At 35.9% G+C, this 14872-nt stretch overlaps 2 protein-coding genes across 2 annotated transcripts in view; one reads left to right on the top strand and one right to left on the bottom strand.

Annotated features, from left to right (window-relative positions):
* The window catches only part of LOC112047370 (uncharacterized), a 120515-nt gene that overhangs the window by 12812 nt on the left and 92831 nt on the right, over nucleotides 1-14872 (top strand). The window lies entirely within an intron of this gene.
* LOC128199498 (uncharacterized) lies at nucleotides 3049-9788 on the bottom strand. Its single transcript, XM_052889431.1, has 8 exons — nucleotides 9043-9788; nucleotides 8716-8920; nucleotides 7876-7965; nucleotides 7698-7784; nucleotides 5938-6645; nucleotides 4579-5107; nucleotides 3975-4106; nucleotides 3049-3152 (listed from the first exon to the last, which is right to left on the bottom strand). The coding sequence occupies exons 1-8, from the start codon at nucleotides 9150-9152 to the stop codon at nucleotides 3049-3051; spliced, it is 1965 nt and encodes a 654-aa protein (XP_052745391.1). The 5' UTR covers nucleotides 9153-9788.

The following is a 14872-nucleotide window of genomic DNA, read 5'->3' as shown; positions in this document are numbered from 1 at the left end:
TATGCCCCCACTACCAATGTACATGAGATAGTGTATGTAGTATTGTATAGCCCATATTCAGCTCACTGCTGAGCTAGAGTTTCCTCTCAGAATGAGAGGGGTTAGGCCAATAGTCCACCAAGCTGGCCCAACGCGGATCGGCAGACTTCACACACGCAGAGAATTAAGAAAATTCTCTGGTATGCAGGTTTCTTAACGATGTTTCTCCTTCACCGTTTGAGACACGTGATATTTAATTTTTTTAAATGCACTCAACTGAAAAGTTGGAGGTGCATGCACCGGATCAAATTCGTACACACGCCATCTGGATTTGGAGACAGAGGTCATATCTACTGGGCTATCACAGCTGTCGACTATCAATTTTAGAGGTTTAAAATTGTCTATTAGATAACAATTTGGTGAAAGATAATTCAAACTAAACCAAAGGTCAGGTATAAATTGTCAATTTCTCACTCAGCCGGGGATTTAGTTGGACGGAGTAAAAAGGATTATTGTACCAACTATCCCTCAGAGAAAGATTTTGATGCTAAAATTGAACTGTAATTGACAATGCTCAATTGTTAACCGACTTCCAAAAAGGAGGAGGTTCTACGTTCGGCTGTATGTATGTTTTTTTTTTTTTTTTTTTTTTTTATGTATGTCCAGCGATAATTCCGTCAATTATGGACCGATTTTGAAAATTCTTTTTTTGTTTTGTAGGGTTTACTTCCAGGGTGGTCCCATTTTTTTCATGCCAGGATCTGATGATGGCATCCTGGAGAAATTGAGGGGAACTTTCGAAAGTTGTAGAGACGGCTAGTACGTTTGTTAGTGTTTCCATAAGGTATTTTAAACCACTACAACTTTATGAAAGTTTGGAGTTGGTCTGATGATGGAGCCGAAACACAAACGATGGAACTCGTCAAGGATTTACAGCAGTCATCTTATGTTTAGGCTTGATTAATTTGTATTGATGAGTACTTTCCACCTATATGGGTTGTGACTGTATTAAGGGTCTGGTGATGAAGACGAGGGCCAGTGAAGAGAACTCCTCGACGGTTCACAGTAGCTACCTTGTGTTTGGACTTGATAATATTGTATTGATAAGAACTTTCCACTTAAATAGGTTGTGACTGTACACACGCAGTGGGTATGCTAAAACTAAAAATAAAAAAATAAAAATTTTAATAAAAAAAATTCAACCGACTTCCAACTCAAAAAATAACTTTAACTAAAAAGCAAAAAATAACATCCTACCTATGTGCTACCTTCTGATCAGTTTGAAGGCGGTGCCAAGCCAGTGTCATGTTTTAATTAAAGCTCTTTCTGGAATAACCACAGAAATTTTGTAGTTTAAACGTATTTAATTAAAACATCATACAAGCAGCCATATAAAATTCTTCCGCGACAAAAAATTTTGCGAAACTTTTATACATTCCACCGGCTGGAACTTTTTGTATTGTTTACTTATTATGAAAGAAACAACTTTTGGCGAAATTGAACTGTTATGGAGTTTTGAAGGATTTCGTGATGTTGTGTAACTTTGTTGTTATGTTGTTGTTGTTAAGAAGCTGGAATAAGCTTACAGCGACTCCATTGAAGTAATGAGTTTGAATAATCAGGTACATACCACGAAAAAACAACGAGATTTTTAATGTCGATATTTCGACCCAGTTGCATGGATCGTGGTCACGACGGGACTGAAGTTGTGAGATGCGAAGTTGACATCAGCTAATCTCGTCGTTTTATCGTGGTATGAACCCGTTTAAAATCATTTGCAGCTTTGGATTCAGTGGATAAACGTGACTAGAAGACTCATTGGTAATGAGGCAACAAACTCTTAACTTCAAAGCTTAGGGCATCGACGAAAAGTTGTCCTGTCTGTCGGTGTTTTACAATATATATTTCGGGGAGTGCGCTCAGGAACTATTCGATCTTGTGCCACCACTTCTACCACAGGACTGCTAGGCATCGCACAGATCTACACCGATCTTTCCGGTGCGGGGTCGCCATTCCAGCACCTTGGGACCCCAAAGTCCATCAGCTCTTCGAACTATGTGGCCTGCCCATTGCCACTTCAGCTTCGCGGCTCAAACGAACTTTAGACTGAGACATTTTGACTAACAGTAAAAGTGGTTGCGCAATTTTCGTCTTCCTTCACTCCAGTATTGACGTATCACCATAGAATACAAATACTCACGGAGAAGAAGCACAACTACGTATAAAATAGGTGCAGACTGTGCGCTGTCACGCTAACTAGTAGTGGTTCCATTAAACTATACTTTTGGCGCGAAATTACGAACTATCTAAGATTTTGGCGCGAAATTACGAATTATCTAACTAAGTTTTGGCGCGAAATTACGAACCACAAAATTTGAAATTTTTTTCTCATACGGCTGCTTTTCAATCGCAAAATAATTTTAACAGAGTTTATTTCTCAGTCAAAATCATATTGCAATTGAAAAGCAGCCCAGTAACAAAGCTGCATCAAAATAAACCTGTATTATACAGCATTATTGTTACTAAACATGCAAGATTTTAACAAAGTTAAATCATTTAACTTATATTTTTCTGAAGATATTAGATGAATGACAAAAGGCAAACAAAATTATTTTTTTTAAGTGTTTTATTACATAGTCATAATGATCAGCACAGCAATCACAGCATGTATAAAAAAAATCACAGTAACAGGTTAAATTAAGCCAAAGGCTGTATTTTTTAGCATAATCCAGGACAGATTGGCAGCCTACATCTACGCTTTTAAGGGCCACTTCCAATTAGCCTTTGGCCTACCATGAATTTGCTTGCCCCCTGTACCAATGGAAGGTCTCTTGTCCCTTCTTTCAAGATATTTAATCATTAGTGGATGCATCATGAGGGTTGTGAAAAGTTAATTTATTCTAGATCCTCTAGAAATTCACCATAGGTCTATTAATGAGTTACCTATATAGATTATAGTTAATCTTAATTATTATCTTTGCATCATTAACATTGACAACTCATATTCGGCTCACTACTAAGCACGAATCTCACATGATAAGAAGGTTAATAATTGATTTTTAACCTTAATCAGTCATGTTTAAGAATTTTAATTTTCCGATGCAGCGCATTTTTGGATGCTTCTGCAGAAAACATTCTATTTTTTAATGTGCAGAATCTTTTGATGCATATTGCTGACACACAATTAATAATGTCATCAATATTCTCTATTTTATGCTTCAGACATCCATCTAACCAATTAAATGTAATTACCTCATTTAATTTTATTTTGATATTCTTTTTTAATTCTGAAGTATGTGAATGATTTACTAAATATTCGTTAATAATTATGGCAGATGTTTCTACACATTGAACAAATGCAATATTCATATAATTTAAACTTTCTTTATTGTCATTATATTCTTTAAAAGTAGTGAATATATGTATGGGTTCAACATTTTTAGTAATCATTATATTTTTACAAAACTTACAAGTATTGTTTTTAAGTTTTTTAAAAATAAACCCACACACATATGCGCATGCCTGCATTTCATCAGACTCTGCGTCTGGCATAATGGTATTATCGTCAGGAATATTATTAGATGTTGACAATGTATTTGAATTTGTGGACAATGTATATGTGTTTGTTTTTAAGAAAGTGGTCATATTTGTCATCAATGAGTTTGCATCTTCTTCACAATTTTTGAGGCTACTTTTATATTTTAAATTATTGACAATACTTGTTTTCAATCCTGCAATAAATTGTGGTACATTTGGATTCGGGTTAGACCCGCAGTGACCTCTTATGCAACCAAATAAATTTTCTAGAGGATCTTGATTTAGTCGTCGGGTAGCTAACGCATTAATGTTGAGTTTTTGCAAGTTATGCCAAAGCCTTTCCACAGCCCTAATGGTACGGATCCAACCATTGACAGAAGGAGGAGCGCAGCGAACCCCAATGAAACAAATATTTTGAAACAGTGTTTTCATATCATGAAACAACTGTAAATGTTCACTTTTTTTCGTTATATTTGTAAAATATCGTTTTCCTCTTTTTAAATCTGGAGTATCTGCATTCAGTGAGTCAAATATGTTGTCCATTTTACTAATTAAGGTGGCTGTAACAACTGCTTCAGGTGAAATTTCATCTGAAAAAAAAAAATATATGCAATTAATTTTATGGAATAATCTTGTATGAACTATAATTACTATCACTGAATTTAAACACTTAAATTACTTTATTCCCCTCGTTGATCCAATGGAATGATATTGATAAACCCATTTGCCTTTGAATCACAAGGTCCATCCTTGGTTAGACTCCTGGGTTGGGTAATGGCATACCTAGTACTGAGCTATTCTATCTTCTAAATTCATTAAGAATCCTAATCATTTAGTTGAAAAGTTGGTGGTTTATACCTCTCTGCCTCATACTTCAGAGAGCACCTCAGATATACCTGTTGGTCTTGAGCAATATCAATAACATCTGATAGTGGCCGTTAAATTAACAACATCACTCTTATCCTGCATACTCCCACATTGGAGCAGCATGGTGGGTCCCTCTCTATAGGAGGGAGGCCTGCCCCTGTAGTGGGTTAAAATAGGCTGATGATGATGACTTACTTCTGGCTACTTTTGCAAAAATCCCAGCTGCAACTGAGTGGCTTAACACTTGCGCTGCTAATTTTACTTTCATTTTTTGTTTCCCATTTGGATGTATATGTTGGTCTGTGAGTGCAGGTGCAAAAACAAAATTCGGATTATTATTGTCATTTTTAAAAAACTCTTTAATGTGCTCCCATTTTGCTATTCCTGTAAAGTGTAAATAAAGAAATAAATTAGCCAGACTTGCAAATACTTCAATCTTTTCCAGTATAAAGTCAATTATTAATTCTAAAAAAATATCAGTACCTGATACTGCATTGGTTGCAAAATTATCTGGACACTTTATGTTGTGTTTAAGAAAATTATTTCTAAAACATTTTAATAGGTGCGGAGGATCCATTATGGTTACAATTTCATTTTCATTATATATGAAAAAAGGTCTATCAACTGTGGATCCTAACGCATTTAACGCCCTCATATTTACTCCATCCATGTCACAAACAGTTGCAACCACAACCAAGTTATGTGAGAAACACTCAGCCAATACCTAAAAAAAATTAACTTTAAAACAAGTATACACAATTTATAAAAATCAGACAGAAAAATTGTTGTCTTAGTACACATTGAGCAATAGGCTAGTTGACACTTTTTTTAAAACAGTCTCAAATTGTCCATTATTGTTCTGCTAGATTAAATTTTTTTCTCAAGATGTGATTAAGTACCTGAAAATCTTTATTTGTAAATATTGTTTTGACAATACGAGCCAAAACACTGTTGGCCATGATGGTTTATGTTTCATGATGTCACTTTAACAAATCCTATACCAATCGGAACATTTGACAAAAATATTAGTTAACAATAATAAGATTAGGATCAATATCAAGTAAAATTGTCACGTTACAAATTGTACTACAGCATTTTTACCATTAGGAAAATTTGAAAAAAAATGTGATGTGAATTAAGCTTTACAAGAAATTCTTAAATTTTATTATTCAGTATCAGTATATTTCGGACTTTTATTCCATGTACTACACAAAATTAATATAGTAATTGAAATTGATATGAGTCAACTACTCTATTATTATATTATATTACAGAAATATATAATCTACCTACTTATACATAGAGTATGGCTTAAGTATGTAGTGTACTGTGCACCAACAAACATAATTAGAAATAAAGGTAGAGAATGCATGTCATTTGATAATTTCATAACTAAATATGTCTAATTGTTCTAAGCTTATTAATCTATTTTCACTAACTTTGGAACAAGTTAAGTATAATTATTATTATGTGTGTAATGACTAGCGATTTATACCCACACTTTTAATTTGTTTATTGGTAACAGTGAACATTGAGTATGGCTTAAGTTAATACCTCTTTAATAATGGCTTGAAGTCTATCTGCCGTCACTGAGTCTCCTGAGAAGAAGTGGGCTATGGGTTGCTTCCACCTTTTTCTCAGTCCCACTAACATGAAAACTAAGGCATGTGAAGCCATTTGCTGGTTTCTACCTTGAGAGCCATGGTCTTGGTACCCCTCAATGGCATCCGTTTTTGGGTTATAAATCAAATTTTTTCGTATTGACATCTCATCAAATAATAAAACCCATAAGTTATCTTTTTTTTCTTCACCTTGTGAAATTTCTTTTAAACTTGCCATAACTTTTTTATTCACTCCACATGGTAAATATACTCTGTTTAAAAGGCATTTTAATGTACCTGGGTTTGGCAAGCACATCATTCTTCGCAGCAATTTGTAACAGGCACTAGATTTTTTATAAATAGCTAATGCTAAAATTTTTTCATTTAAAGTCCAACGTCGGCCCTGTAGTTTCCTACGTGAATTTGTCATTTGACTCTGTAGAAGCACACCAAAAGCTGGATTTAAGTATTGATTAAATTTTTCTAAGTATTCAGTTTTTGTCAGAGCTTCTAAAAAGCATTTTCTATTTCCTTTAACATTTTTCTTTTTTTTCAAGGCCATTTTCAGCCTATATATTTTATTCAGATATTTTTTGCATTTTTTAAGTTGTTGCTTGCCAAGTTGGTTTTCTGGGTGTATAGATTTTGACACAGAAGGGCTCTGGAATAATAAAGTGCAATGTGCATTATTAGTAATCAATATAAATTATAGAGAAAGATGCTATTAATGATACAAATTAGCCCCTGACTGTAATATCACTTGAGGGTATTTGATAGCAGTCTAAGATGGGAGCACCTAACCTGGCAGTTAAAACTCCGTATAATACCAGATTGCTAAATTGATTGTATTCTGTCAGTAGGATAATAACTAGATAAAGCCTCTCACCAGACCAACTGGGTTACTATGTATCTGAATGTTGTCGTTATCAACCCATGTTTGGCTCACTGCTGAGCTCGAGACTCCTCTCAGAATGAGAGGGGATAGGCCAATTCCAGTCCACCACACTGGTCCAATGTGGATTGGCAAACTTCATGCACGCACTGTCTCATGTCCTTGTTTGAGACACATGATATATTTTTTTTTTATTCTTTAAAAGTTAGCCCTTGACTACAATCTCACCTGATGGTAAGTGATGGTGCAGTCTAAGATAGAAGCGGGCTAACTTGTTAGAAGGAGGATGAAAATCCACACCCCTTAATTTTCAGTTTCTACATGACATTGTACCGGAATGCTAAATCGCTTGGTGGTACGTCTTTGTCGGTAAGGTGGATCTATTAAGAAAATCTCAATCGGCCCTGCCGGGGATCGAACCCAGGACCTCCATTTTGTAAATCCACCGTGCATACCACTGCGCCACAAAGGCCATGTAACATATATATTTAATTACTTAAATTTAATATTATATTTAATTACTTAAAATGCACACAACTGAAAGCAAGTTATAAAGGCTACTTTTTATCCCAAAACAATCTATGATTCACACAGTATTTGTGAAAAACTGCATTTCATGGACAAAGTCACAGGCGTCCACTTGTTATAAATGTTTTGAATTTCCTTAGCAGGAATCAAACCCAGGACATTCCATTTATAAGACCACAGCTCTGACTTTTTTGCCACATAGGTCATAATTATTATTTAAAACATTTAGTTCAGTGAAATTACTATCTTAAGTTAATATTTAAAAAAAATATTTTGCATCTTACATTACATACCTTTAGAATTATAGTTTGCGGTGATGGATCTGGCAGAACCAATATAGGCTCATCCAGTACAGATAACTGTGAAGGCACAGAAGGATTCTGAAATAAGGCAATTTTTATTATAGCATAAAATCATACTATTTTTAAAATTACATGAAATATTTCAACATATTTATATATTATTACATACCACTTGACTTAAATATTTATGTGGTGTATCTGGTGGCTGAGACAAGATGGGTACATTTGGTATAGTGGGTTGTAGAGGCACTGACAATTCCTGAAATAAGGAAAAACATTCAAAATCAACAACGGGGACAAGCTATGATTGCTTTATTCTTTACTCTATTCCAATGTAATTAATAAATTATCAGCTGCTAATATACTTAAGTAAATTGCTGGGTGGTTAGGATAAGCCTGGGCAGGGGATAGGCATTCCCCTTTTCCTATTTTCTATTTACAATAACGTACTAGCAGAACACTGCTGTTTCACCTGTATAGATTCCATACCCATGGGAATACAATATGTACATGTTCATCATCATCAGCCTATTTTAAAATCCCACTACAACGCCCAGCTTTCCTCCTTATAGGAGAGTTGATTTGGAGCTTAAGCCCACCATGCTGCTCTGATGCTAGTTGACAGGCATAAGGTGATAATGTTAAATCCATTAATGACTATCAGATGTTAATGATAATAACCAGTACTGATGGCTTAACATGGCTCTGAGGTACAAAATCTGCAGATGCTATAAGATACCTACTCATATATGCCATCACAGACTTGGTGTAGAATCATAGAAGAGTTTGCACCTACCATGCACGTTATTGTTTTATTTTAAACAGAACAGAACTGACTCTTCCAACAATTATTGCCATACTTCTACCAATTTATACAAAATCTTGAAAATTATATACCAAAACTTTGCTCTGTAGTAGCTTTTTAAATTTAATTCCAAAAAAGAGGCATACAGGTAATGGCTTTGTTTAATATAAAGATAGTATAAATTTCTAGTAATAAATTTCATACCTCTGAAACGAAATGTTGCTGGGATGTTTCGACTGGTGAACTTGACACATTTGGTACAGCATTACGGTTTAACTTTTTCATTGTATCATCTGTATATGCACTGCGATGAAAATGCTTACTACACAATAACTTGTGGCTTCCGTGCAAGCCTTTCAACTCTTTCTCAGTTACATTTGCAAAACAATATTCTGCCCAAATTCGAAGCCTGAAAAATCACAATATTTTAAAATAAACCAAAATTCATCACAGATTTGAGCTTTGCTCACATATTTTGATTTTTTTAAGGGAAAAAAGGGAGACGAAAATGAGAGACATGATCATATTTACCTTGAACAACTAGATGCCTTTCCGGCTCTTGGAAAAGAATGGAAAGTAAGCGTTGGGTCCTTAAAAGCTGATGCACCGCACTTAACACACTTTCTATATTTGTCAGACATGTTAAAATATCTAACAAACTAGAAAAGAGTCACAAACTCAAAATAACAAAAGTCACTGTCTTCAATTTGCTATTAGTCTCAATCACACTGCTGCGAGTATCCTCAAGCTAACAGGGAGAGAAAAATAGAAACACTTTATCACTAAATCACATGAAAAACCACTAAAAATATGAAAACTTCGGGAAGAAAACTTTCTTATTTTTAAACCAGTGACCAGTAAAAAAAAAATACCACGTACAGTGATAAAGTATAAAGTACAAAAAAACTTTTTTAAAACTGGATTTACGGCTCTGGGTTCTAGCCCTTTGAAGCCTGTAGTCACAGTAAGAATGAGACAAAGAATCTCTTTGTCTCATTTTAAATGTTTCCATGAAAAGTCTGCAGTGACTCCATACAAAGTTGCCTCCCCCTGCGTATCACAGTAAATCTTTGATCTTCGCGACAACATGTGTAGTGTCGCCTGACGCACGCGTGACGTCATGACGTCAGGAGTCTGTGATATTACTGGACATGACGTCAACTGTGCGGATGTAAACACTGTCTGAGATAGGGTTGCCAACATTTCTTAAAATAATCTATTTAAAATGAAAATGGAACCGACTTCAAAGACTTAAGGTACTGTTACACATGCACTAAAATAGCATGCTAAAAACGTACTATTAAGTATGCTCCATACGAGCATGCTTCTCATCAGTTTACATTTGCTAGCAATAAGCATGCTATTTTTAAGTATGCTCCTGAATAAGCATGCTCAAAACCAACATTCTAATTACACATGCTAATTGTATCTATCGCTGTATGAGAGATGAAGGTGAACAGAATACAGAATAGCAATGCTGATCGACTAGCATACTCAATAAGCAAACCTGTTCAGGCGCGCTAAAAGCACACCTCCTTCCATCCGCGCAGCATGTAGCATGCTCATAAATCGCACGACTGTTGATTTTTGAGCAAGCTCAAAATAAGCATGCTCATTATTAGCAATGTTGCGATACACATGCTAGTAAGTAGCAACTGCTCAATATTAACATGCTTCTATACCGATATATGAAATGGGATCAATCTGGAATCTCTTTGAAACAAAAAAAGAATTTTCAAAATCGGTCAATAAATGACGAAGTTGTGAGGCAACAAACATTATTAAAAAAAAAAACAAAAAACATACTAGTCGAATTCAGAACCTTTTTATAGTCTTCTCCTTGAAATCCTCCTTTTTGAAGTCGGTTCATAAATATAGCACCTATTTTTCGGATTCAGCCATAAAGAATATAGTACGCTTTAAGAAAATATAGTATATTACGAAATAAACGAAAAAATACGTCTGTTTGTCTTAACAGATATGCTTTTTTTCATTTTTCACGTTAAATATTTCAAAAACCAGAAACTCAACTTTTTGATCGTTAATTTTAAGTTCAAATTGGATGCTAGTGTCTCTAGTTTTAAAATAAAAGATGTTTGAAAAAATTTGTATAGTTGTTGAAAATATAGTATTTTTGCGTACTATATAGTCGTCGTTATCAACCCATATTCGGCTCACTACTGAGCTCGAGTCTCCTCTCAGAATGAGAGGGGTTAGGCCAATAGTCCACCACGCTGGCCCAATGCGGATAAGCAGACTTCACACACGCACACAATTAAGAAAATTCTCTGGTATGCAGGTTTCCTCACGATGTTTTCCTTCACCGTTTTACTATATATTAGTATCTCGTATTTCTTCAACAGTATATAGTACGCAGACCCGAAATATAGTACAATACTATATGTATTGTATATATATATTATATAGTACGGTTGGCAACCCTAGTCTGAAACGAGTTTCATTCATAAACTTGTTGGGAACTCTCGAGACGTTTTAATATAGTACACAAATGAATAAAAAAAAACTTCAACTGACTGCAAAAACATAAAACGTAACGTACTAAACTATAAAGCGGAAAAATAACATCCTATTATGTTCCTCCTGCTTTTCTGTTGATTACCTGCTGATCAAATTGAAGGCGGTGCTACGACTTAATTCGACGGCGACAGGGAACGTCTTGAGACATCGTCTCGTTTGACTCTTTGATCCAGGAACTCATTATCTTAAACAAACTAGACGGCTTTCGTGGCGCAGTGGTATGCGCGGTGGATTTACAAGACGGAGGTCCAGGGTTCGATCCCCGGCTGGGCCGATTGAGGTTTTCTTAATTGGTCCAGGTCTGGCTGGTGGGAGGCTTCGGCCTTGGCTAGTTACCACCCTACCGACAAAGACGTACTGCCAAGCGATTTTGCGTTCCGGTACGATGTCGTGTAGAAACCGAAAGGGGTGTGGATTTTCTTCCTCCTCCTAACAAGTTATACCGCTTCCATCTTAGACTGCATCATAACTTACCATCAGGTGTGATTGTAGTCAAGGGCTACCTCGTAAAGAATAAAAAAAAAAAAAAAAAAACTAGACCAAGGCGGCAGTTAAAAATCACATAAACATACAATAAACTTATGACCTTTTTGCGTGGGGGGTTACTAAAGTTATCCCAATGTTGCTAGAAGTTTAGGTAACCTGTTAAATATGCTAATCGCAATACACCGCCGTGTGTTTTCAGGAGTTTTCGACACAAACTGTCGCAAAATTTCGCCGTGAGCTCGCACATCGTTAGGGAATTATTCCGTCTTCCTTTAGCCCGGATGCAAAGGGGAATTTAAACCTCCTGGCGGAGATAAGGGAGCGAGGGGTAGTAAAATGTCGAGGAGAAAGCAAGAATTTATTTAGGGTTAAGATGCTTAGCTTTATCTATACAATGGCTTGCTTCGTGGTTTAACCCGTGTAGATTCTTTTTTTGTGGGAATATCGAGACATTGTTTATGACTACAGGGCCTAAATTCTTTTGTGAGAGCGGATATTATGAAGCGCTGTCTCACCCCGCTGTTGCAATGTGGATTGGTGGGAAGCGGGCTAACCCGAACTAAAATTTGACTACTTCGAACATGAAGAAACGCTCGTGTTTAAAATATGTGTGAGCCGTGATAGCCTAGTGGATATGACCGCTGCCTCCGAATCCGGAGGGTGTGGGTTCAAATCCAGTCCGGGGCATGTACCTCCAATTTTCAGGTATGTGCATTTTTAGAAATTAAATATCACGTGACTCAAACGGTGAAGGAGAACATCGTGAGGAAACCTGCATACCAGAGAATTTTCTTGATTCTCTGTGTGTGTTAAGTCTGCCAATCCGCATTGATGGTCTCAATCAGCATGATTGCGACCATGCGGATTGATGGTGATGGTGATGGAAGCTGATCGAACACACGATCAGCTGTCAAGCCGTTAGCGCTGCAGGCATGTGAATAAAATAAAGGCAAACTTTTTGATAAAGGAATGATTTTATTATTTAAAAAAAAAACAAAGTAGAATTATCAAGAGTTTTTAGATATTAGTAAAATGTCAGGTGCTTAGGGTAGGCCAGGGCTGGGGAGGGGCAATTAATTCCCTTTCAGCTTCACTGATTCAATAGTTGCGGCGATAAGACGTAATAAACATACACACACACAAACTTTATAATACTAGGCTGTTTCGGGCACAAATAAATAATGATGATTGTCAATTTGGAAACTAATTGCAACTCTATAATAAATACTCATTTTATTACAATACAATATTAATCATTATACTGTAATTTTTTTTTTTTTTTTAAATAAATATACTTAAACAATACACATCACTATCTAGCCCCAAAGTAAGCATACAGAGTAGCTTGTGTTATGGGTGCTAAGATAGTTGATATTATAATATTCATATACAATTATATACTACATATAAATACTTATATATAATGTATAAATACACAGACACTGGAAAACACTCATGCTCATCACACAAATATTTTCCAGTTGTGGGAATCGAACCCACGGCCGTGGATGCAGAGAGGCAGGGTCACTACCCACTGCGCCACGCGGCCGTCATTAATTGTGTTTTAATTATTGTGTTGTAATTAATTGTGATATTGTGCTACATTCGCAAAACCTAATTAAATGACAATTCTAGAGGTCTATAATTGTCTATTAGACAGTAATATTATTAGATAACAATTTGGTGAAAGATAATTCGAACTAAGCCAAAGGTCAGTTCGTCGGTGTTAATTGTCAATTTCTCACTCAGCCGGGGATTTAGTTGGACGGACGAAGTAAAAGGGATTATTGTAACAACTATCCCATCGAGATTGATTTTGAGGCTAAATTGGAATGTAATTTACAATGCTCAATTGTTTTAGTTAAACGTTATTGTAACACAATATTACAGTTGTAAGGACCCTCGTACTTACTATGAGATAAGTAATGCACTGGCTCATTCCTACACTGGTATGACAAGTAAACCACACACGACAACCCCGGTCAAGCGCCGATGACAGACTGTTGTTGTTATGCCCCCACTACCAATGTACATGAGATAGTGTATGTAGTATTGTATAGCCCATATTCAGCTCACTGCTGAGCTAGAGTTTCCTCTCAGAATGAGAGGGGTTAGGCCAATAGTCCACCAAGCTGGCCCAACGCGGATCGGCAGACTTCACACACGCAGAGAATTAAGAAAATTCTCTGGTATGCAGGTTTCTTAACGATGTTTCTCCTTCACCGTTTGAGACACGTGATATTTAATTTTTTTAAATGCACTCAACTGAAAAGTTGGAGGTGCATGCACCGGATCAAATTCGTACACACGCCATCTGGATTTGGAGACAGAGGTCATATCTACTGGGCTATCACAGCTGTCGACTATCAATTTTAGAGGTTTAAAATTGTCTATTAGATAACAATTTGGTGAAAGATAATTCAAACTAAACCAAAGGTCAGGTATAAATTGTCAATTTCTCACTCAGCCGGGGATTTAGTTGGACGGAGTAAAAAGGATTATTGTACCAACTATCCCTCAGAGAAAGATTTTGATGCTAAAATTGAACTGTAATTGACAATGCTCAATTGTTAACCGACTTCCAAAAAGGAGGAGGTTCTACGTTCGGCTGTATGTATGTTTTTTTTTTTTTTTTTTTATGTATGTCCAGCGATAATTCCGTCAATTATGGACCGATTTTGAAAATTCTTTTTTTGTTTTGTAGGGTTTACTTCCAGGGTGGTCCCATTTTTTTCATGCCAGGATCTGATGATGGCATCCTGGAGAAATTGAGGGGAACTTTCGAAAGTTGTAGAGACGGCTAGTACGTTTGTTAGTGTTTCCATAAGGTATTTTAAACCACTACAACTTTATGAAAGTTTGGAGTTGGTCTGATGATGGAGCCGAAACACAAACGATGGAACTCGTCAAGGATTTACAGCAGTCATCTTATGTTTAGGCTTGATTAATTTGTATTGATGAGTACTTTCCACCTATATGGGTTGTGACTGTATTAAGGGTCTGGTGATGAAGACGAGGGCCAGTGAAGAGAACTCCTCGACGGTTCACAGTAGCTACCTTGTGTTTGGACTTGATAATATTGTATTGATAAGAACTTTCCACTTAAATAGGTTGTGACTGTACACACGCAGTGGGTATGCTAAAACTAAAAATAAAAAAATAAAAATTTTAATAAAAAAAATTCAACCGACTTCCAACTCAAAAAATAACTTTAACTAAAAAGCAAAAAATAACATCCTACCTATGTGCTACCTTCTGATCAGTTTGAAGGCGGTGCCAAGCCAGTGTCATGTTTTAATTAAAGCTCTTTCTGGAATAACCACAGAAATTTTGTAGT

Source organism: Bicyclus anynana, chromosome 25, assembly GCF_947172395.1.
Source record: "Bicyclus anynana chromosome 25, ilBicAnyn1.1, whole genome shotgun sequence".
Lineage (NCBI taxonomy): Eukaryota > Metazoa > Arthropoda > Insecta > Lepidoptera > Nymphalidae > Bicyclus > Bicyclus anynana.
Note: the sequence above shows the minus strand (reverse complement) of the source record. Positions and strands in the feature narration are given on the sequence as shown.